This window comes from Cyprinus carpio, chromosome B19 (genome assembly GCF_018340385.1).
Source record: "Cyprinus carpio isolate SPL01 chromosome B19, ASM1834038v1, whole genome shotgun sequence".
NCBI lineage: Eukaryota > Metazoa > Chordata > Actinopteri > Cypriniformes > Cyprinidae > Cyprinus > Cyprinus carpio.
This window is the reverse complement of record NC_056615.1, coordinates 7666755-7692663: the sequence shown is the minus strand read 5'-3', so window position 1 is coordinate 7692663 and position 25909 is coordinate 7666755. Positions and strand designations below refer to the sequence as shown.

The 25909-nt window shown below is 37.8% G+C and overlaps 2 protein-coding genes across 3 annotated transcripts in view; both read left to right on the top strand.

The window, feature by feature from the left end:
* sh3bp5lb (SH3-binding domain protein 5-like, b) overlaps nucleotides 1–3434 on the top strand; it is an 8441-nt gene extending 5007 nt beyond the window's left edge. Inside the window, exons 4-6 of the mRNA XM_042745502.1 lie at nucleotides 155–316; nucleotides 1768–1941; nucleotides 2274–3434. Of these exons, the coding sequence (XP_042601436.1) occupies nucleotides 155–316; nucleotides 1768–1941; nucleotides 2274–2873 (936 nt within the window). The 3' untranslated portion in view covers nucleotides 2874–3434. The remainder of the gene's footprint in view (nucleotides 1–154; nucleotides 317–1767; nucleotides 1942–2273) is intronic.
* Nucleotides 3435–16146: 12712 nt separating this feature from the next.
* The window catches only part of LOC109063460 (gamma-aminobutyric acid type B receptor subunit 1-like), a 130604-nt gene continuing 120841 nt past the window's right edge, over nucleotides 16147–25909 (top strand). For both annotated transcript variants that reach the window (XM_042745955.1, XM_042745954.1), the window contains exon 1: nucleotides 16147–16980. The gene's annotated coding sequence lies outside the window, so the exon portion shown is untranslated. The remainder of the gene's footprint in view (nucleotides 16981–25909) is intronic.

The following is a 25909-nucleotide window of genomic DNA, read 5'->3' as shown; positions in this document are numbered from 1 at the left end:
TATTACCTGATATAAAGTTTGGAAGGATTTGCAGTGCCTATTCACTTTATGGCTCTCTGTAAGGTCAGCATCCCTTCCTCTGATTGGCTGCATGTTTGCAGAGCTGAGTGATTGATTGTTGTATATGAAATATGATGGATGACCTTACCCACAGGCTCAACAGGAGACCCAGAAGGCAGCGCTGAGGTACGAGAGGGCTGTCTCCATGCACACGGCTGCCAGAGAGATGGTTTATGTGGCTGAGCAAGGTTTATTGGCTGACAGGAACACATTGGACCCTACCTGGCAAGAGATGCTAAACCACGCTACAGCCAAGGTACAACACAGTGACTCTGCATCGCTCTTAGATAATTACGGCAATAGGCGGTGGCCAAAATTTGCTCAAAAACACAGGTGCTCTTAGGTTTAAAACAGGTCTTAATTACTAAAATCAATCCCTCATAGTCAGAATTATAGGTTTGCTTTGTTAAATGTGTCTTCTTTAAATGTGCATAGCTGGTTGGTGTGGATTTTAATGGCAGTGTGGCTTTGATTGTCACAGTGGGAGCAATCAATAATGCTGATGAATACAAACTTACACTTAAAGATCAAGGTTGGATGTCTTCATTTATATTTTATTCAAACCCTTTCCGGTTGGGTTGTCACCAAATCTTCAGTATTCAGTACCAATGCTAGTGGGTTTTCAAGATTCTTGAAGCAAATTACAGTAGAATATTATGGCCTCAGTTTTTTCAATAAATCATTCAAGTGAAAGTTGCAAATTAAATAAACACTGATTCAGGTTTATAAATGAATCATTCAAGTGAACAGCCAGTAATAAAGTACAGAAAAATAACAAGGAATGGAACAAAAATACAAATAACAGTGCTTGAAGGTTTCAAATTAACCATTCAAGTAAATAGTCAGTAAGAAAAAGAATAAAGTAACAAATTGCATGCAAAAGAATAGCAACAATAGAACAAATTAAGTAAACAATGGTTTAAGTTTTTTAATTAGTCATTTGACTAAACAGTCAGTAATAAAAAATGTCAAAGGAACAAATTGCAACAGAACAAAACATTGGAGATGCCTGGTCTTATTATGAATGATTTATTGGTGCATGTTATTCCAAAGAATAAAATTGTTTTTTTTATTTTTTTTTATATTTAATAAAATTTTTATGCTTTTTCTTTTATGATTTTTTTACTTATGTCGATTGGGTTTATTGGCTTTCTGGATAGTTATTTCAGCAAACTCACATCCAGTCTGGCTCCATTCTGTTTTGTAATGCCCTCTTTTAACAATTTATTCAATTATTGTTCAGGCAGTTTATGTTAACTTGAAGCTAACAAATAAGTTTTCAATTTACTCTACCATTTTAGTACACAATCAGTAATAAAATATAGAATAAAAAGAAAACAAATGACCAGTAATAGAACAACTTAAAACAATAGAACAAAAATACAAATAAAGTTAACTGTGAAAGTTTTAGAAACCGCAAAGTAAACACTCAGAAATATATTGGACATTCACACTGTAGACCAATTGATATTGTTGAATTTTCTTTAACTGTTAGTATGAACTTGATAATGAGGTGCTGTACCTTTAACATTCCTGAATGTTATCTTCCTCTGTACGTTTCTACAAACTCTGTTATTGACAGGGTTGATGCGATATTGGCTTGTCAAGTCATTGTATGAATGATACAGAAAGATAAGAGAATAAATTTGATTAAATGTCTGTTGAGAACAGAATAGGGTATCACGTCTGACATGTTTCTGTTTTCAGGTGAACGAGGCAGAAGAGGAGCGCTTGAGGAGCGAGAGGGAGCACCAGCGTGTCACTCAGCTTTGTCAGGAAGCAGAAGCACGTGTGCAGACTTTGCAGAAGGCTCTTAAGAGGGTCATTATCAAGTCCAAGCCTTATTTTGAGCTCAAGGCTCAGTTCAACCACATCTTAGAGGTATGCATCAGAGAATGGCCTCTGCTGTAAAGGTATTCAAGGTCTGCTGGCCATATCGATTTAAGTTACAAAATGAAATCCTCTATGAAGTGCAAACTAAGGGTGGGTGGAATGAACTTTTTCTAACATTAGCCAATTAGTGGTTATTTGCCAAAACACAAAATAAAAATTCAACATTAGTGCATCCCTAAATATTATAAAAAAAAATTCTGATTGGATGATTATATGTTTATCTGGTTACCATAATGTTTTTAATATATTTGGTGCATAAACATGACAAATTGTTTGTCTTTTTTATCCATTGTGCTATGATTATCATCACTTATTAACAGGAGCACAAGTCCAAAGTCGTCCAGCTGGAGGAACGGGTGGCGAAGGTGAAGACCCGATATTCTGTCGCCCTCCGCAACCTTGAGCAAATCAGCGAGCACATCCATGCGCAAAGAGGGCGCATTCGTGCCGCCAAAGAGCGAAACAGAGCCCGTGGGGGGCGGAGCTCTCCAGTGGGGGCGGAGTCTGAGGGTGTAATCCAGGCAGGGGCATATGGAGGGGTGGTGGCCAATCCCTTAATGGATAATGACTGGGCTGATCAGGAGAAAACCAGGCAGTGGGTGGAGAAACACAGGGAGGCGGGGTGGGGCCAGAGAGAGAAGGCGGGGTCAGACTCCATGTCAGTCATCAGCCTGCAAACCATCGCCTCCGACCTAGAGAAGTTCGATTCTGTGGAGCACTTGGGCAACCTTAGTGATGTCGGAAGTATAATAGGTGAGGAGAAAGAGGCAGAGAGCGAGAGAGGATTTAGGGTCAATGATAGAATAGTAGAGAGAGAGGTGGCGAACCTCTCGAGACAGGACGCAGAGAAAGGTGCCTCAGGGACGGATAGAGAGCAAGAGAGCTTTGTGAAGCAGCACCACAGAAGTGTTAGTTTGTGAGGAAACAGGAAATTAGAGTTGCCTGTAACTCCACCCCAGTCTTGGAGGGCTAATAGTTCAGCCAAAAATTAAAATTCCATCATTTATTACTTACCTGCATGTTTTTCTAAACCCGTAAAACCCTCGTTCATCTTCGGACGCAAATTACGTTTTTTTTTTTTTTTTTTTGATGAAATCCGAGAGCTCTCTGACCATCCAACGCAACTGAAACTTTAGGCCCAGAAACGTACAGTAGTGAGGTCATCGTTAAAATAGTCCATGTGATATCAATGGTTCATCCATAATTTTACGAAGCTACAAGAATAGTTTTTGTGTGCAAAGAAAACAGAAATAACCCTGAGTAACCGTCATCTGTCATTATCGAAAGTACAATGACGCATGAGTGTGCGTTCCTCTGCACGTAAACAACGTATGTGGTACTCTCTATTATGGTGGAAGAAGAATTGTTAAATAAAGTTGTTTATTTGAATTCACATAGCTTTGTAAAATTACAGTTGAGCTACTGATGTCACATGGATTGTTTTACCGATGTCCTTACAATGTTTCTGGGCCTGGGAACATTTTAGTTGCGTTACTGTCTATGCAGGGTCAGAGAGCTCTCATATTTGATCAAAAATATCTTAATTTGTGTTGTGAAGATGAATGAAGGTCTTACAGGTTTGGAACGACATGAGGGTGAGTTATTAATGACAGAATTTTCATTTTTGGGTGAAATATCCCTGTAAAGGTGAAGTGTGTAATTTCAGCGCCCCTTTCTGCACTTAATGGAATTGCAAAAACATACAGGTTTCCCGAAACACTTCCTGTCATTGGTTAGATGATCCGCCCCCAAACTTATGCCATTGGTTGAGCCAGTGTTGCCACATCAGGCTTGTCTGGACACTCAAAAAGAGTTTACAGGTTTCAGAGAAATCAACATACTAATAGCTTGATTTTTGCAGCACATTAAGTTAGGAGAATATCAACAAAAATTACACACTCCACCTTAAACAGCACTTACTATGGAAGTCTGTCTCCACCTGAGAGTAAAAAACAATATACAAATTGGTAATTGTAGATTAACATAAATTTTGCCACCGTTAAAGGATTAGCTCACTCCTGAATTGAAATTTCCTGATAGTTTACTCACCCCCATGTCATCCAAAGATGTTCATGTCTTTCTTTAGTCGAAAAGAAATTAATGTTTTTGAGGAAAACATTCCAGGATTTTTCTCCATATAGTGGACTTTAACAGGGACCAGCGGGTTGAAGGTGCTAATTACAGTTTCAGTGCAGCTTCAAATGGTCTTATCTAGTGAAACGATCGGTCATTTTCCTCAACAACAAAAAAATGTAACCACAAATACTTGTCTTGCACTAGCTCTCTGATGTGCATCCATGACTTCACACATCGCACATCACAAAGCTAGTGCACAAGCATTTGTGGATTAAAAGTATGCAAGTTTTATTTTTATTGATTTTTTTGAAAAATACAGATTGTTTCGCTGGATAAGACCGTTTTAAGCTGCATTGAAACTACAATTTGGATCTTTAACCCGTTGGTCCATGATAGTCCATGTATGGAGAAGCCCTGGAATGTTTTGCTCAAAAACCTTAATTTCTTTTTGACTGAAAGACTTGGATGACATAGGCGTGAGTAAATTATCAGGATATTTTTATTCTGGTGTGAACTACTCCTTTAAGAGAAAGAGTCACAGTGGGCCTCATTCATTAAACGTTTGTAAATATATGAGTAAATTTGGAGTAGTTTGCACATAAAATGGACCTTCCATAAAAGTCATCTTCAGATTCACAGATGCTTCAAACCTCAGATTTGATAATAAAACATGAATGAAATTAATCCCCCAATCAGCATAACTGAATTACGACTATGCAGCTGTTTTCAATCATTTTTGTTTTATGAAAGAAATTTATTTTCATATTTAACTAATATTCATTTTGTTATATGTTATATTTCATGACTCTGAAAATTTACATCAGTGGCTTTACAAACAATTTAGACTGTTTTTTTTGTTCATGTTTCATGAATGAGGCCAGTTGTGACATTGTGAGACCTTAAGTTGCAATTATGAGAAAGTCACATTTGTAAGTTTTGTGATTTGGATTCATGGAATTGCAAGAAATAAACCAAGAAAATAATTTTTTTTTTTTTTTTTACTGAAAATGGTGGAAACTGGCTTACATAACTAATAGTCCTACCACACAGTTCAAATGAGTGGAAAGCTCCTCCAGGTGTGGTGACTAAGATTCAGACATTATATTGAATCCATTTTTGGAAGGAGAATATTAACACACCTGCACTGATTGATGTGGCATTATTGTAACACTGCACTATAGCGGAGGGGGTTCAGATGTTCTTGGCAAATGAATAACAGTAAGGAGGATGTATTTTAGTCAGTCCACAGGGATTTGTAGTTCTCACGCTCTGATCCTGTCTTTTCTTGGCTACTGTTTCACTGTCGGTCAGGGAACAGGGAAAAAAAGACATAAAGGACACTTCACACACAAAAAAAAAAACAGGTGAGAAATGGATTGAACATTGCAGATCAAACTCACATCTCTTTCTATTACCTCAGAAAAGTAAAATGCTCTTACAGTGGAGGTCTATGAGGACAGTAAAACACTTTCCTGATAGACTTCCATTGTTAGTGTGTAACTTTAAACACTTTTTTTGTTTGTTTGTTTAGGAGAATGAAATTCAACCTGACTCAAAGTCTTTTCTGTAGTGATGGTTATTATGACACTGTTCATCTGACTTGTATGTAAAACTTGGAATATATATTTTTTAATAATATTGCTGTATTTGGTTCCCATCTCCAGGTCTCTCTCATCAAGTGTAGATATCTGGAATATTTTGTTTTTATTATTTTATTTGGCTGTCAGTTGGTATTATTTTGTGCAACATGTAATGTTAATTTCGTGGCATTTATGATATATTTTACTGTAGTTTTTATTGACTTTTTGAGAGATTTTAGGTCAGTGGAGGAATGAAAGAAAATGGCAGAAAATGTTTACAAGTGTGTCAGTTCTGCTGGATTTTTACAAGAAAAGTTAAGTAAATAAAACAAAAGTGGAGCGACTGAATGATGTGTACTTGATGACGTAACTGTTTTTTGCAGATGTACACTTGGAAATCATGTAATATGCTAGCTGTCTGAACAAACCGTGCTGTGGACAGTACAGTATTGTTTGCAAGTTTACATCCTACTCTCCTCTCCTGAATGTTTTTGTTGTTTTTGGATTTTTTTCAAAAATGTAGTTGTTGTAGTTTTTGTCCACAAACCTTATAAATCCATCCTTCTCCCATCATAACCTGCTGTGTACAGATTCCTCACCTGTCCTCATAGTGACGTGACATACAGCCAAGTATGGTGACCCATACTCAGAATTCGTGCTCTGCATTTAACCCATCCAAAGTGCACACACACAGCAGTAAACACACACACACACGGAGCAGTGGGCAGCCATTTATGCTGCGGCGCCCGGGGAGCAGTTGGGGGTTCGGTGCCTTGCTCAAGGGTACCTCAGTCGTGGTATTACCGGCCTGAGATGCTAACCCACAACCTTAGGGTTAGGAATCAAACTCTAACCAGTAGGCCACGACTTCCCCTAAACTAGTAAATAGATGAGTCTCTCTAGAGTTAATCCAGTATGCTGCTGTCTCTCTGCATTCGTTAGGTCACATGAACTCTATGTATAAACAAGCTGATGTATGATGAATACAATTAATCCTTATTCGACTGACACTGTAACTTATTCTGTAAATGTTAATTTATTGCACAGTTAGAGATATTAAAACTTGAATTTAACAACTATGCTCTTCTTTTTCTTATTTAATCTCACTTGGAGTGTGGAGTATGAAAGGTTGTTAATTGCTCATTTGTATCTCCCAATTGTGACGTACAAGATATGTTATATATCTTACAATGTAACTATACGACAAGTTTTGACTTCGTTTTTTGTAACGTGACACTGTTTTTGTAACATGACTCACAATTGCAAGTTTCTTTGTCAATTGCAACTGTCTCAGTTAACTAAAATGTGACTTTCTTGCAATGTGACTCTACAGTATATCTCAAAATTTTTGACTATTTTCTTGTAAGTGACGTTATATCCTATCATTGCAACTATTTCTTGCAATTGCAACATTCAAACTAAAAATCTGAATTCTTACAGTGTCATTTTTTATCTCTCAATGTCGACATTATTTATTGTAATTATGACTATTTCTTATAATTTTGACATTGTCTGCCAGCTGTGACTTTGCAATTGTGACTATTTTTATTAATGTGACTTAAAGTGTCACAATGGGACTTTCTCAGAATTGCAACTTTCTCCTACAATTGTGAAGATTATTTTAAAATTCCACATTATAACAAAAAAATTTGCCTTTATATCTTGGGATTTGACTCTGTATCTCTCAATTCCAAATTCATTTCTTCCACATTATGTTTTGTTTTTCTCATAATTGTGGCTGTCTCCCTGATGTGACTTACAGTGTCGCATGAGAAGTCACAACTGTGAAAAATAACTTGCATTGTAATTGCGAATTTATATCTTACAATTGCAAATATTTTTTGAGACAGTGAATCTAAATGTTACTGTCTCTTAAAGAGATCAATTCAAAATCAAGAAATATAAAGTCACATTGTAATTGTAAATGTGTCTCCAAGATGGGACTTTATATTTCACAGTTGTGACTTTGTTTCTAGTAATGCAACACTATACTGTAATTCACATTGTAAGTGTGAATTTATATCTTACAAAGGCATTGCAATGTTGTTGCTATGATGTCTTGTGGGCTTGTTAGATTTGCTAGCCCTGCGTCGGAGCATTAGTACCAGTTACGCTTGGTTTAACAAACACCACTAATCACCAGTTATACTGAAAGTGACTCAAAAGTTTGGTAATTGTAATCAAGAAGAATGGCGAGTTCCCAGGATTTCTCAGGTATTTTAGGCTGAATGCTAAGCCGAGAGCAGTGGGGCACTCCAGCTGCCTGAAATCAATCAGATGTGCAGGAGAACAGGACTTCCATAATGAAAAGAGAAAGAGAAGAGGAGATTATCCTCAGTCTTCAGTCTTTAATTATTTAACAATGATATAAATATCGAGCAGAGAACTCATAGAAACCGGCCGCTGGGGAGAGAAAGGAGTGTGTGAGGACAAGAGCAAAGGATGAATGTGATGTAAAATGCGATAATTGTCACAGTGAAAGGGAGGATGAGGGCAGTTTAAGGTGAGAGACTAATTTCTCTGTGACTGCAGAGAGTGAAGGTGACATTAAGTGTGGGAGTTTGTGAAAGAGAGGGCCAAGATGATGTTAGCCAAGTTTGAGCTGAAAGATGAGGTGTCACCGGCAGCATTTGTAACCGGAGCTACACCCGCACAGCGTTTTTTTTATTTAGTTAAATTTCTTCTTCTTCTCGTCTCTTCTCTCTCTCTCTCTCTGGTATTCATTATTTTAAAATTTCTCACTCAGGACTTTGTGACTCACTGATTCCACTGCTGGGATACCTGAGGGCAAACACATCAGGAAATGCATTATTTTGATTGTCAATTTGGAGAGGTACATTACAGACTGGAACGAGCCTTGTTCCTTCATGAGGTTCATACATCAGAACTCATTTATATACGTAGCTTTCTTATCACTGATGCAACTTTTGTTTGATAAAGAGTTGCAGCATTTGCTTGTGTTAAGAAAATAGAAAGTGTTTTACATGTTTTTTGAAAGAAGTTATCAAAGCTGCATTTAATTGACAAAAAGTACAGGAACAACATCAACATTGTAAAATATTATTACACTTTAAAATAACTGTTTTCAATTGTAATATATTTTAAAATGTAATTAATTTCTGAATTTTCAGCATCATTACTCCAGTCTTCAGTGTCACATGATCCTTCAGAATTCATTCTAATATGCTGATTTGCTGCTCAAGAAACATTTATTATTATTAATATTATGTTAATTATAATATGTTTTTTTTTTTTACTAAAAGAATTATAAAACAGTTTCAGGTCATGCTACAAGATGCTGCATTCACAGCTTGGCACGTGCTGTCCTCTGCCCTCTTCCGCATCACAGACCAGCTGAGTTCGTCCCGGGATCAGAACTCAAGTGTCACGCCTAATAGAACAGATCCCAGGTGAGCTAGTTGTGATCTTACCTGTCTGTGAACAACCTTGGAATAGATTGACCAGTGAAGGGCTTTGTTCTGAGCTGAAGAAAAAGAGAGTGTGAGATCAAGACAGTTCTGATGAATAGAATTGATCCAGAAATAGGGAGAGTGTAAACAGTTGGCCTTGTTAGGAAAGATTTATCTGAAGTCTGGGTTTAAAAAACTGACCCAGACAGAATTTAGAAGATTCAATTTTATCTATCTATCTATCTATCTATCTATCTATCTATCTATCTATCTATCTATCTATCTATCTATCTATCTATCTACACTGAACAAAATTATAAATGCAACACTTTTGTTTTTGCCCCCATTTTTCATAAGCTGAACTCAAAGATCTAAGACTATTTCTATGTACACAAAAGGCCTATTTCTCTCAAATATTGTTCACAAATCTGTCTAAATCTGTGTTAGTGAGCACTTCTCCTTTGCCGTGATAATCCATCCACCTCACAGGTATGGCATAACAAGATGCTGATTAGACAGCATGATTATTGCACAGGTGTGCCTTAGGCTGGCCACAGTAAAAGCCCAATCTAAAATGTGCAGTTTTATTACAATGCCACAGATGTCACAAGTTTTGAGGGAGTGTGCAGTTGGCATGCTGACTGCAGGAATGTCCACCAGAGCTGTTGCCCGTGAATTGAATGATTATTTCTCAACCATAAGCCGTCTCTAAAGGCGTTTCAGAGAATTTGGCAGTACATCCAACCGGCCTCACAACCACAGGCCATGTGTAACCACACCAGCCCAGGACCTCCACATCCAGCAGCTTCACCTCCAAGATCGTCTGAAACCAGCCACCCGGACAGCTGCTGCAACAATCGGTTTGCATAACCAAAGAATTTCTGCACAAACTGTCAGAAACCGTCTCAGGGAAGCTCATCTGCATGCTCGTCGTCCTCATCGGGGTCTCGACCCGACTGCAGTTCATCGTAATAACTGACTTGAGTGGGCAAATGCTCACATTCGATGGTGTCTGGCACTTTGGAGAGGTGTTCTCTTCATGGATGAATCCTGGTTTTCACTGTACAGGGCAGATGGCAGACAGCGTGTATGGCATTGTGTGGGTGAGCGGTTTGCTGATGTCAACGTTGTGGATCGAGTGGCCCATGCTGGCGGTGGGGTTATGGTATGGGCAGGTGTATGTTATGGACAATGAACACAGGTGCATTTTATAAATGGCATTATGAATGCACAGAGATACCGTGACGAGATCCTGAGGCCCAGTGTTGTGCCATTCATCCACGACCATCACCTCATGTTGCAGCATGATAATGCACGGCCCCATGTTGCAAGGATCTGTAAACAATTCCTGGAAACTGAAAACATCCCAGTTCTTGCATGGCCAGCATACTCACCGGACATGTCACCCATTGAGCATGTTTGGGATGCTCTGGATCGGCGTATACGACAGCATGTTCCAGTTCCTGCCAATATCCAGCAACTTCACACAGCCATTGAAGAGGAGTAGACCAACATACCACAGGCCACAATCAACAACCTGATCAACTCTATGCGAATGAGATGTGTTGCACTGCGTGAGGCGAATGGTGGTCACACCAGATACTGACTGGTTTTCGGACACCCCTGGACCCCCAATACAGTAAAACTGCACATTTTAGATTGGGCTTTTTTTGTGGCCAGACTAAACCACACCTGTGCAATAATCATGCTGTCTAATCAGCATCTTGATATGCCACACCTGTGAGGTGGATGGATTATCTCGGCAAAGGAGAAGTGCTCACTAACACAGATTTAGACAGATTTGTGAACAATATTTGAGAGAAATAGGCCTTTTGTGTAAATAGAAAAAGTCTTAAACTAAATTGATTCTAAAACTACAAAGAAAAACACCCTGTAGGGCATGTAACGCCTGTAGGGCAGAATTAGGCCGATTCCCATTGATTATCAATATGCATAAAAGATCTCTCAAATTCTGGATGCATCTTAAATCAAGTCCCACAGAATCGCTACATTTTAAAGCGCTACAAACCCAAGAACTGAACCCCGAAAAGAGTCCACTTAGTCAGCTAGTTCTGAGACTTACTAACCTGACTAACTCTACTAACACTATCCAGTCTCAAACCAGCACTACTTCTCACCCGAACATCAAAATCAATCAAATTATCAGACAATCTAAAAATACATATCTGGAACATTGGGATAAAGAAACTAAAACACAAAGTAAATTACAATCCTATCGAACTCTAAAACTAAATTATGAATTGGAAGATTATCTCCAGAGTGTCAGAGATACAAAGCAGAGACGGATCCTGACCAAGTACAGGCTCAGGGAGCACAGTCTAGCCATCGAGACGGGCAGACACAGATAGAGCAGGTTACCCAGAGAGCAAAGGGTGTGTGCTCACTGTCAGACAGGAGAGATCGAAACTCCTCCTTCACTGTCATAAATACATATCCATAAGAAACCTCTACTTCAACAAATTCACCAACTTAACAAAGAACTTTACAGCCATTAGTGAAACAGAACAAATAAAGATAATATTAGGAGAAGGACAGACAGCAGCACTTGCTGCGATATAAGTGTGGTGATCCTTAGTATGTATGTGGGGTTTTTTATGTATGTTAAAGACTGTGGTACCACATTTTCACACGTTATAATTTGTTAGTTTAACACTTCTAAGACGTTATAATATTCCATTCTATTACTGTGATGTTCATTTAATTATTGTTATTGTTATTATATTATTATTTTTATCTTTTTGTACATGGATACTAAGCTTTGGCAATATTGTATAATTTACAGTTATGCCAATAAAGCAAATTTGAATTTGAATAAGTCTTAGATCTTTGAGTTCAGCTCATGAAAAATGAGGGCAAAAACAAATGTTGCATCTATAATTTTGTTTAGTCTATCTATCTATCTATCTATCTATCTATCTACAAATGTTGCATCTATAATTTTGTTTAGTCTATCTATCTATCTATCTATCTATCTATCTTTCTGTCCGTCCGTCCGTCCGTCCGTCTGTCATCTATCTATCTATCATTATCTATCTATATGTCTATCTCTATCTGTCATGGTAAGTCTAATCTCTGTCTGGTCCGTCCGTCCGTGTTTAGAGATCTATCATTTTTCTACATTCCTATGTTGTCATAAAGTTGTGGCCTAGTGTTTAGAGAGTTTGCGTGTGGATAAGGTTGTGGTTTGCGTCTTGGGCCGGTAATACCACGACTGAGGTGCCCTTGAGCAAGGCACCGAACCCCCAAGTGCTCCCCAGGGGCCGCAGCATAAATGGCTGCCCACTGCTTCGGGTGTGTGTTCACAGGTTATGTGTTCACTGCTGTGTGTGTGCACTTTGGATGGGTTAAATGCAGAGCACGAATTCTGAGTATGGGTCACCATACTTGGCTGTATGTCACTTTCACTTCACTTTTGTTTTGTATGTCATTCTGTTCATTGTTCTATTCATTCTTCCCATTGCATCGCTCTCTCTGTCTGTCTGTCTTTCTGTCTCTCTCTAGGACATAAGGTATGCATGTATGTGTGAGTGTGTGTCTGTATATATATATATATATATATATATATATATATATATATATATATATATATATATATATATATATATATATATATACAGTACAGGTCAAAGTTTGGAAACATTACTATTTTTAATGTTTTTTGAAAGAAGTTTCTTCTGCTCATCAAGCCTGCATTTATTTGATCAAAAATACAGAAAAAAAAATGTAATATTGTGATATATTATTACAATTTAAAATAATTGTTTTTAAATTTATTATACTTTAAATTATCATTTATTTTTCTGTGATGCAAAGCTGAATTTTTAGGATCATTATCACATGATCCATTAGAAATCATTCTAATATGATGATTCATTATCAGAGTTGGAAACAGTTCTGCTGCTTAATATTTTTTTTCAGAACATGTGATACTTTTTTAGGATACTTTGATGAATAAAAAGTAAAAAAAAAAAAAAAAAAAGAAGCTATGTTTTTAAAATATAAATATTATGTAATAACAATATACACTACTGGTCAGTAATTTGGGGTCAGTAATTTTTTTTTCTTTTTTTTTTAATAAAATCAATACTTTTATTCAGCAAGGATGTGTTAAATTGATAAAAAGTGAGTAAAGAAAATATATTATTAGAATATATATTATTAGAATTTTTTTTTTTTTTTTTTGAATGAATGCAGTTCTTTTTAACCTTTTATTCATCAAATATATTAGACAGTAGAACTGTTTCCATCACTCATAATAAATCAGAATATTAGAATGATTTCTAAATGATCATGTGATAGACTGGATGTTACATGTGACACTGAAGGCTGGAGTAATGATGCTGAAAATTCAGCTTTGCATCACAGGAATAAATTCTTTTTTTTAAAGTATATTCAAATAGAAAACTATTATTTTAAGGTTGTAATAATTTTTCTTTGTATTAAAGTTTTTTATTTTTTTTTTTTCAAATAATTGCAGGCTTGATGTGTTGAAGAATCTTCTTTCAAAAATCAAATAATTGCAGGCTTGATGAGCAGAAGAATCTTCTTTCAAAAACATATATATATAAAGAAAATATAATTTACTGTTAGATTAGATTAGGTTAGATTTGTAACATTCTGAATGTTGTTCTGAATGTTGTAAATCTGTAAATCAGTCCCCCCCCCCCCCACACACACCTCATTTTATCATCCACTGGTCAAAACTGTATACATCTAACCACTTAGAAAAGTAATAGCACACATCAAGCCACACAATTTGAGATATGATTCATATCTGTAGCGCTTATGGTACAGGATGAGTTAAGCTTGTTACAGCAAGCACCACTAATAATAATTGCTTCAAATTAATACATCAAATTATTCATAGCCACGTAAACCAATACTGCTCAGAGAGATACATTTGGCTCTTCTAAATGAATGGTAATAGGCCTACTGGTGTGTGGAAACAGCACCTCTTATGCGAATGCACATCCCCTACAGTGAAACTATAGTGCTTATGGACTGATGTAAATGATTTGCCCCCACCGCATGCCGTTGTATATGTAAATGAGAACTCCTTGAAAGTGGCTGCACAAAAACATTTGCAGCGGGGAATAATGAAGTGCTCCCTATCCTCCTGTGCTCCTCTGTTTGCGCTCAGCAAGGACAATCTATTGTCATGAGTATGACAGCGTCTGTATGAGTAATTACTGCAGCCCACTGCACACTGTCCAATTTCCCTTCCGTCTAATGGGAGAGCACAGAACTAATGCTCCGAAGAGTTTGAGAGTGATCCTCTGATGAAATGAGATGTGGCAGTGGTTTGGCTTTACATATGGCCATCCATTTGATTACTCTGGTGCAACACCGGTGGCTGCAAACATGAAAATTGCGTCACATTTCTTCCCAGCAAATCAGAATGTTTTAAAGGTCATTATTGACTTTGTGGGAAAGAGACTGCTGAGGTGTTGACATCCTAATGGACTGGGTCTATAATTAAATGTTTGCCTGCACCCTCACTCACATGATAAATGCTGCTCTCATCGAATAGTGAGATATCATTTTCAACCAGCATGACTCATCCTCTCGGCTTCCACTGCCAAGAACAGAGAAGCAGGATTTAGAGCAGCCCTCTCACAGAGGAACTCTTCCATTCCCAAGCTGGAAACTGGGAACTAACTTTTTATTTCTTCAAGGAGATACAAAAAGAGCATAGCTGTTCGGTCTTTACGTCGATTTTTGGCCAATCCGAAAGGCTAATTCACCACTGGTTCCCTTGGGAATTTCTTATACGTTTTTAAGAATAGTTTCGAAAAGACTTTGAATTGGTTTCTTTTTTTATTTTATTTTATTTTGAAGCATTTGCTGCAAAAAGACTTGGTTTAAGAAAACAGTGTCTTCTTTATGCTAATATGGAATTTATGTTGTAGAACAAAACATCTCTTTGAAACAATTCTATTTATAAACTGTAAATTGGCATTCTCAAAACCCACTGACAATTGCTTAGAGAATCCATGGCTCAAAAATGCTAATTTCGAACTGGGTAATGGGAGAACAAACTGAACAGCTTTAGTTGTAGGTAAGCTAAGGTTTATAGGCTTTGGTTCTGATGCTTTGCTTTTGTCACAGAACACAGCCTTGGCAGATATAATCAATTGTATAATTCATTATGCAAATACATAAGACCAGTGCAAATCTCCATGCAAATATACATATGCACACTGTTAAAAAATGTAAATAATACAGATTATTGTATTACATCGTAATTGTAACATATCGTATTCTACTTCAAAATTCAATGTTTAATTCAATGTGTTTCTGCTTGTTTCTTTGTAATTGTGTGTGAAATGTAGAAATTTAGCATTTCTGAATAAAAATTGTTTCTACACCAAAATGTGTGTTTATATATATATATATATATATATATATATATATATATATATATACACACACACACACACACACACACACACACAGAAAAATATTATATATATATATTTAATTTTAATAAATGGATTCAATAGATTTAATAAAATGGTGTTATGGAAAAATAAAATAGGGAAATGTGATGGTATTTAACAAAATAAAAAGTCAATGAGTTAAATTGTAAATTATATTTTAAATAAGCTATATAGCAGTACATAAATTGTAATTTATTACTGCTTTCAGTTAATACCAGCTTGAGCTGGTTTTTCTAGTACAGGGAATACAGTGCTGTCTTGAAAGCACTGGAAGAAATTGAAGCACCAACCCATCTTAAGCCAGCCTAAGATGGTTTGCTAGTCATAACTGGTTTATGGTCTCCTGACCTGGACAAGCCATGGTCTTCAACTGGGCTACCAGCTAAAAAGTGCTAGGCCTATAAAACCATTCTAAAGACTAAGCCAGCAAATCAGCATTGTTCCTCACAAAAGAATCAAGATGCTCCAGTCGACGAAAAATATAATACAGTGACAGAATGACTACATACATCAAAGTGACACTTCACTAGAAGAGGAGATCTGGAGACCACGGGCTTCCATTGGCTCATGCACCCTGCGCAGGGAGGAGGTCTGCACTATTTATCTGGGATATGAGCGCACCATCTGTCTTTCCGTCAGCCAATAAGCGCTTTAATTCCCACTCTATTCACCGGCGGTGTCTTCACGTAGTGAGCGCACTGCAAGCTACAGACTGCAGATGAGAGAGAGGCGCACTGCCCTGTGACGTCGCGAGCGAGCGAGGGACAGTAACGTTTCCGAGAGCGCGAGGAAGGAGAGGGAGGCTCCGCGAGCCGTCGTCGTCCGTGTGTAGCTGCCGTGTTTCTTTTTTTCCCCCGATATCACATCATATATATTCAGTCCTGACTGGCTTCCACAGAGGATACTCTCATGAGCCGTTTAATTGCCATCGATATTTGGTATTTATTTTTTACCTGCAAGTCTTTTAGGCGACGGAATCATGGCAAGTACGCTAGCGTCTGATGTTCGTGCAATCTGCGAAAAACGACAGTCCGTCGGACGTTTGTAAACAGTGTGTGAACGTTTACGTCTAACACAGCTTCGTTTTTGCGTGTGCGCTTTATTGAATTTGTTGTCACTCGTTGTAATCGAGCAATACATTTACGCGAAGCACAACTGTATATCTGGTTCTCTAATTACTATTATTATTTTTTTATTTCCAAACCATTCGACTGTTATTAAATCACGCGAATATTTAAAAGCAATTGTGCAAGGTTAATCTCGCACACAAGCGACGCACGCAATATTAATCGTACAAGAGCAATTTCACGCGCACGGAGACAGAAGTTTAACGCCTAGCGCGAGCAATTAAAAGAGCATATTTATTTACCTGTCGTCTTACTAGTACGCACACGTACACACGCCCGCGCACACACACACACACACATACACGTTGGCTATATCAAGCATCCCTTAAGGACCATCTCCACAGACCGTTCCCAAAAGAGCCCGCACGACGCAGTAAGTAATATAATTGTGTGCAGTAATTGTTCTCGTTTGGGGTCTCATCTACCTTACAGTGAAACGGTTTAATTGAATGTGTCATCATGAGGTTTCTTAGCAGTTTTGAGGCACCACATAGACGCTGTGCTCAGAAACACCAGCTCAGCTGCTGTAGTGTAGAAATCCCACTAAAACATCGTTTCAATGGGCCCTGCGGCGTAGTGGAGGGGCAGGCTGACCTGAAGTGTTTTTGAGCGCTTGTGTTTGAATGGTCGCTGTCCGCGGTGCTGATGTAGAGCAGTGCTTCTCGATCCGGGTCCTGGAGGAGACCCAGCACTGCACATTTTGGATGAATGCTAAAATGAAAACAATATATATGTATTACAGTTACCTTATTATATTCTGCAAATACATGGCATATTTAAAAGACAATACATATCAATTAACTGTTGGGAAAAATAAAACTGATGATGATGTGAATTGAAAACGTTTTGTTTTTGCACTGAGCTCTTTGCGCTTTTTTCACATTTTTGGCCTCTAAATAAAATAGTTTTGTAAGAAATCTGCTACTATTATGTGTGCAAGCTCTTCTCCTTGTTGAACTTTGGTATTGTTTTTTGGGTCTCATGCACCAAAGTCATTTTTATGTACTAACTCCTTTAAGTATTTGGCGTGGACATTCTTTTTTTCCACTGTAAAATATTGTAAAAGTTTATTAATGAGTCTTAATAAGTCTTAATTACCTTGTGATTTAAAGAGATTTTTGTAAAATTACATTTAAGACATCATGCATAGGCTATTTCGCAGTGAAATGTAATATATTGTGTGATCCATCAAAAAAAAATTTTTATTATTATTATTTTTTTCAATTGTTAGTATTATTTAAATATTTATGATTTTTAGTTAATTAATAGTACATATCACAAATAATTACGAAGTGTCAGAAAAAGTAACACATTGAGTTGAATGTGCAATTTGGAAGTATAAAGACTGAAATAGTATTTTCCTGTGAAACACACTCCAATGAGTGTTTACAACTTTCGAAAAAAAAACATTTTTACAGTATGGGTGATAGTATGGGCTTCCATTGTATCAGCTGTGTTGTTATCAGTACATTTTGCAGCTTAAATATGTTGGTGTATTAATATTATAATAATTTAACAACATAGAAATTAGGAAACGCAAATTGTGTAGTCCCTAAAATGACACAATGTAATGAATCAACCTTCCTTGCTGAATTTTTTTATGTTGAGATTAGGATATGGGAGACATGAAAGCCACCCAAAATGTGTATTTTTAAGGAACAGGGTTGAGAAGCACTTACATAGCTCAGTATTTCTTGATCCAGGACTTGGAGGGCCTCAAAGCTACGCAGTTTGGATAAAATGCCTGTTTTCATTGATCGTTTCTTCTATAAAATGTTCTATGAAGTGAAATGAGTGTGTAAAATAAAGGAGACATCCAAATTGTGCAGTGTGCAGAAGGAACCCTATAAAAAATGGCTGAGGAACACTGGAAAAAAGAGAGGCAGATGAAGTGGAGAGGGTGGCGGTTGAGTGGTTTTGATTGTTTTTTGTTGTTGTGAATATTGACGTGAAACAGAATCTGGGGTATTGTGCTAGAGTTGTTGTATATTTGATTGAAATGTATGTTATGCATGAGTGTCAGTCTGTGTTTAATGCACTGTAAAGTGCAGTTGTTGCCTAAAAAAAACATTTTTACCTTGATCTGAGCTTTAAAATTAAGTGTATTGTTGTGACTGAATATTCAATCATATTAAATTATATTTTTGGCTTGAATTACACCAATTGATTTAGATATTACAACACGAGGCACATATTCAGCATAACAGTTTTACAAAACATTTTTACAGTGTTGTTTAGGTGGGCAAGTCTGAATTTAAATGCCACACTGTTATAAATAAAGATTCTTTATTGGCATTGATGGTTCTATAAGGGACATTTTTGTTTTGTGGAACATTTACTTTCATTATTAGTTTCTTTATAGTTGGAAAAAAAAGGTTATTAACAAATCTGGGGTGGAAAAAAAATGGTTCTTTTAGAATGTTCATTGAAAGGTTATTTAAATAAATTGCATCCCTGCTAAAAAATGAATAAATAAATAAATAAAAATGAAAACATCCTTTTGGAACCTTTATTTTTAAGAGTGGAGTTTTGTTGAATTTGTATATGTATTCTTGCAAGTAGTAGGAAACTCTTATATTTAATGAATCATTAATTATTGTGAAGTGATTTGTTTTTATTATAGGGCTAAGTAACAGAAACACCAAGGTCCTTATAAAGGGCAGGACCATTCTTTGGCTTGGCAACTGCTTCATTTCTTCTTGGATGGCTGTTGAACACGTCCTGAACTGTGTGCAGTGTGAAATTGCACTATTTAAGAGGGTAATTCTTTGAGTAATGAAGGTTGAAATGATGTGACAACTTCAAGACGAGTGGGAAAATAAAGAGGGAAAGATGTCTGTAACACTGATGGTCCTGTAAAATCCAATTTTCCTGGGCTGTTTTACAACAATCCTGTTGAATCATGAGACCTGATGACCTTCATAAGTATCTCAGACAATTAGAGATCCCCAACCAAGTAGGTCTGGTTTTCTCCAACATAAGCCTGTCTGGATTTAGGTAATAGGATGAAAGGTCACTCATCAGGCCACATTACTTTTGTAGGTTTTTTGCTCCTCATATACTGGCTTCACACACATTTTTTTTTTTTGAGTTGCAGTTTTGTAAAACCCTCCTTTGTGAAGCATAGCTTTGTATATTCTTCTGGGTCAAAGAGGTGCCGATTCAATTCTGTGAGTTGTATTTAAGCCGTACTTTTGTGGCATTTAGCAATTATGCTGTGAAGGCTGTCTCTGGCAGTAAGTGCCAACTTTCAGCCGCTATTCCATTTCACCAATGCCGTTGGTGCATGTCTGGCATATTGTTATTTCTGAGATGTTCTCCTTGACATTTTAAATCATTTGATAGCTTTGTTACTGATGCACCTGTAATTTAAGCTTAGGTTATTCAGCCTCGCTGGCACTATGTTATGTGCCTGGTATTGCTTTAAAGGCTCACATATCAAAATGCTAACAGTCAGATTTATACTGACACATACTGCAGAGTGAAAATCAACCTAGTATGTGACTCACCTTTACAGCTCCATTTAGGTTTTCAGTGTTAAATGACCATGTTTGTATCCATTTCGCCCAGTATGTGTAGGCTACTGCACATTTCATGCATATATGTGTGCATGAGAGTGATTTTTAACTCACATTTACGTTTGGATGGTGTATCTTACTGGTAATATGAGGAATTTATCGCTCATTCGAGTTATTTTTATTGCAGTCTGTCTTTATGCAGGTGTAGAGTCCAATTAAATGGGGTTAATTGGCATTTCCCTTGCGTACTACTTATGTGTTCATCAGCAAAATAAACCCCCCTGGGGCCAGAGAGTGAGTTAACGAACTCTCTTAATTAGAGGAATGATGAATAATAAAGGTTTTTATCATGTCCATGTGGATCTGCTGATGGAATGCTATATTTATGCATCTAGAACAAGAGACTCACAGCAATAAATATACAGTTAGAGTAGAATAGATACAGATATTAAACATAGATAGATAGATAGATAGATAGATAGATAGATAGATAGATAGATAGAGACATTGATTGGGACAAACACTGAATGCTTATCTGCTTCATTGTACAATCAGTTTAAACAAGAAGATGCAGCCCTGCATGTTAATTACTGTAATTGTTTGAAGTGTTCACAATGTATTTGCCCAATGGTCAAACATTTTGTTTGGATTCACGGATAGTTTGTGGAAAAGATCATGGCCTGTCGAAGCATGTACACAGTCTCTGCTATTAATGTGTATGTGAAACAGTGTTCACAAACCGCACCGTTTTCAGATGGGAATTGATTTTATTCATTGGTTGGATCATTAAATGTGTGCATATGGAGCCTGGTGGTTGGAGGCGAAGGGTTGAAAGTAAGAGGGATTCATAGTATCATCTGAAAAGGAAAGTCGTTTCAGATTCAGAGGCAGACGAGCATGTTATTGCATTTTGATAGAAGTTTACAAAGGCAAACATTTATTTACTATGAATAATGTGCACCAATATGACCAAGAGTGTGTGGATCATGCACAATACGACAAGAATGTGCATTAAAAAGTAAATAGTGTCCATTAGGATTCCGTATTGACTTAAAGGACATTGCTTTAGCAAACCCTATTTTATGTTGTCTTAAATTTTGGAAGTGTTCGTGAGTGAAATGCCACCAACACAACCGTGACCTCTCAGAAATTCACCATTATTCAAAGTGCAAACATTGAAGCCAGCGGGGCAGCCACTAGGTTAATGTGAAGTTAGTCAAAGGGTTTTAGGTGGAAAACATCTGAATATGCTCCCACTCACCTTCTCAGTTTGCTAAACTAGTCTCACTCAGTTGAATCATTTTTCAGGCCTCTGCGATCCCTTCCAATCGATGATGCATGCCCAGGACATAGGGTCAAGCTGCCCTCTTTTAAGGCCCATTCACACCAAACAACAATAACTATATGAATAAAAAATAAAGTTCTAAAAATTGTTCTAAATTTAAGAGAATAGTACCATGTCTACTGCTAAACGATAACGGCTGTTGAAAACGATATATAGGAACAATATCATTGGGATCATTTTCAGAACCATTTTTTCAAGCGGATGAATGATATAACATTGAAAGCTAATCAGAATTAATTGGAACTTGTGCATTTAAAAAGGCAGAGACAATGCAGCAAACTGTGAAAATATAAAACGCAAAATTACCTTACTACTTTCGACAACATTTTCTTGCCTTTTTAGAAGTTGCAGTGAAAAAGACTGTTGGTTTTATTCTACTAGATTGACTACATTAGCTAAATTCACTGTTAGGTTTGATAGATAACACTAGCTAGATTCAATGTTTAGATGCGCTCGAAACGTAGCATGCTGAGGACATCTGCTGTTTAAAGCCATGTAAATACAACAAGAACAGCGAAAACCAAAACTGATTCTGACTCATACGGAGGTATGAATAACATTTGTCCTCAAAAAGTGAAACTCTCTGTGCCGAGTGACAGATTCTCCCAACTCTTTTCGTCTTTGAAGGATCTCATGTATCCAAAAGCATCTGTTTTTCCTTTGGTGTCTTTACAAAATGTAAAGCAGCAGCAGGTCAAATACATCCACCTTCATTATTTTAAAACTGCACTGCACAAGCTCAGAATAAATAGACAGTTATCATTGGCTGGTGTGGACGCAAATATAAATATCATTATAGTTATAGTTGTCTTTATCATTCTTGGTTTAGGTGTTTTCCGTTACCATTCAAAAAAGTTCCACCAGACTAAAGTCAGTTCTGATTGGCTGTCAATATTTTTATCGTTCATGAGCTGTAAAATAAAAATGTTTAGCAACTGAATAAGACAAGGTCCCTCTTTTTAAAATCATAGAGACCTTTAAAGTCAGAGAGCAGTAGCACATCTTCTCATTTTTGCAGAAGTTGTCAAAAGCTATATCATGAATGACTGACAGACAGAAAGCGCCTCAAAGTCTTCTGACTGGCTAAACAAAGATTCCATCCACACATTTTTGTAGAGACTAAGGCTGTCTGAGTGATATTTCCAGACACCTAATTCACTGAGATCAGTCAAACAATGACATTTCCTTCCTGATATTTCAAATAAATCACTTAGAACTGCTTCAAGAAAGTAGTATTCCAAGCATAGACTTCAGCGTAGGTATTACATAAAGTGACACAGCGCTCTTGACTTATATGCAGATTTACACTGAGTGATTGGCCGACTCCTGCGGGAGACACATGCTGTGCTGACTGACAAGACGGATCACTGGAAGAGGACACTTCGCCAGGCCATCCACTTTGTGTGATTGCTGACTAAAGCCAGGTGAAGAAAGGCTGAAATAACTCCCCGGATCAAGAGCCGCTTCGGCTAACATGGCCATTACAGCGGTGCTTTAACGCGAAGAAAGCCTCACTGATGGACAGACTAATTAACTTGTTCCTCACCTATTTGGTTTGAGGTTTGTAACCGTTGCAGAGAGGTGCGGCAAGTGTTCAAATTGCCGGAGTCTTGACAGATTGAACCACGTTATGTGTTGCCGCACGCAGCTGGGAGGTAAATGCACTTCCTTGAGTGACACGCGAGGTCAGGACAATGAGTCCTGAGAGGATGAGGAACAGACAGTGCTGCGATGAGTCCTACACCTTTGTGCTTTCTCGCCCTCCCACTCTGATTTCACTGACATAGACTGTAATGCCTCATCCTGATGTGCTTTCTCGATTTCGATTTCTTGCTCTGTTATATCACATTCAGACTGACTGATACCTCCAGGGTTGCGTCTGTTCGGACAGATATTCAACAGGCCTCTTTGACTCTCCTTATATCACTACACATGCTTTGAGGAGGCCCTGCAGGAGAATGCAGTTGACTCAAGCCATGTTGCTTTTGTTTTCCTGTTGTTCTGTGTGAGCTCTCACTCTCAGTGTGATGTTTGGAGGCTTGACACTGGCGATAAACCGCTCTCACTATCGCACCAGCGCTGAACCTGCCTGCCGCAAGGAGGAGGAGCAACTTAATGCATCAGTGGTGCTTTGAAATCCGGTGGGTCAACTACCGAAGCCCATTCCTAGCCTTTCCCAGCGGTAATTTGTATTGCGAGCTCGGCTCGAACACTCTATTGAGACGCTAATATGGTTCATATCAATGCTCTAATCCCATCCCTCATCGCCTTCCGTCTCTATTTCCTCTTACACTATCTCTTGTTCCTGATTCCATTTGCTGTTTCCTTCCTCTCCACGTCTTTCTCCAGACCTGGCGTCTGGGATTTGTAGATAGTGGCTGCAAAAATAGTCTATTTCAATGTGGCATATTGATTTTTTCTTTTTTTTTTCTTTTTTAAGATGGACAGTGTGAGCACATGACAGCAGTGCTCTGTCTGTATGTTTGATCAAGCTTTTCTGTCAAAGACATGCAGAGTCTTTACTCAAGCCTGCGGATTTTGTCTTTAGTAAGGGGGGAAGAATTATTTTTCTGGTTTTGGACTAGAAACACATCCAAATATGTTATAAATAGGAGGAAAGTGAGCACTCTATAATATTAAATTCAAAAATCAATGCCAAGGAACAGCTTTAGTAGCAGAATTGATTGGAGTCTATCAACTGTATTCAGTGCTTGGACGCCATTTAAAGCGATGGAACCTTTTCTGGTGCACAGGTCAGAGAAAGCCATTTCAGCTCAATTTTGGCCGTCCTCTGAGAGTGGAGAAGAGGATGTTGTTAGGAAACCGTCCATCAGCAATGAACCTTTACTCTAGCAGCTGTCTAGTAACTGCCAGAGTGAGAGCACTTTGTCACATCAGCAGTTGATCAAACACAAAGTTCCCCTGTAGTCTAAAATAACACATTTTAGACCCTCACTTTCAATGCAATCACAACAATAAAATTACATTTTTTTATATATTCTGAGGAAGTTTTGAGTTGTTCTTGCCCATACAAAATTCACTGCCATGATGCTGTTTCAAGTGCTTGCCAGGGCATTGCAAAGTGGTTACCAAGGTGTTTGCCATGACATTACTGTGTAGCTATGCAGTTGCTAAAATACTATGAATGTTTTTGTGCATTGTTCTGTGGCTGCTAGGGTGGTCTGGTTGGTTGCATTGCCCTGTTGCTGTGCAGTTGTTGTTTGGGTGTTGCTAGTTGTTCTGGGTTTTGTCAAGACATTATTTTGTTACTATGCAGTTGCTAACTGTATTATGCATGCTTCTGTGGTTGCTCGGGTGTTATTAGTGTGTTCTGGTTGATTTTCAAGGCATTGACTTCTTGCTGTGCAATTGTTAAGGTGTTCTGGGTGTTGCTAGCGTGTTTTAGGAAGTTGTCAAGACATTGTGCATTGCTGTGTGGTTACTATGACATTCTGAATGGTTGTCAGGGTGTTTTGGTTGGTTTCTAAACCATTGTCCTGTTGCTGTGCAGTTAAGGTGTTCTGCTTGGTTGTTAGTGTGTTACTAGTCTGTTCTGGGTTTTGCCTAAACATTTTTATGTTGCTATGCAGTTGCTAATGCATTGCGAATGAATTGTGGTTGTTAGGGTGTTGCTAGTGTGTTTTAGGGGGTTGTCAAGATATGCAGCTGTATTGTGAATGTTTTGTGGTTGCTAGGGTGTCATCAGTGCGTTCTGTTTGGTTGCCAAGGCGTTGCCATGTTGCTATGTAGTTGCTATGGTATTTTGGGTGGTTGCTAATGTGCTGCTAGTATTAAGGGAGGTTGTCAAAACATTTTTATGTTGTGTGCATTGCTATGCAATTGTTAGGGTGTCCTGGGTGGTTGCTAGGGTGTTTTGGTTGGTTGCCAAAGCATTTTCCTGTTGCTGTGCAGTTGTTAAGGTGTTGTGGGTGTTTGCTAGTGTGTTCTGGGTTTTGTCAAGACATTATTAGGCTGATATGCAGTTGCTAGGACATTATTATGTTGCTATGCAGTTGATAACTGTATTATGCATGTTTTGTGGTTGCTAGGGTGTTCTTTGTGTGTTCTGGTTGATTACCAGACATTGTGCATTGCTGTCCAGTTACTATGGCATTCTGAGTGGTTACTAGGGTGTTCTGGTTGGTTTCTACGACATTGCCCTGTTGCTGTGCAGTTGTTAAGGTGTTCTGCGTGTTTGTTAGGGTGTTGCTAGTGTGTTCTGGCTTTTGTCAAGACATCAGAATGTTGCTATGTAGTTGTTAATGTATTATGAATTTCTTTTTTTTTGTGCATAGGTGGTTGTTAGGGTATTTCTAATGTGCTTTAAGGGGTTGTCAAGACATACATTTGCTAACTGTATTGTGAATGTTTTTGTGGTTGCTAGGGAGTCATCAGTGTGTTCTGTTTGGTTGTCAGTGCATTTCCATGTTGTTTTGTAG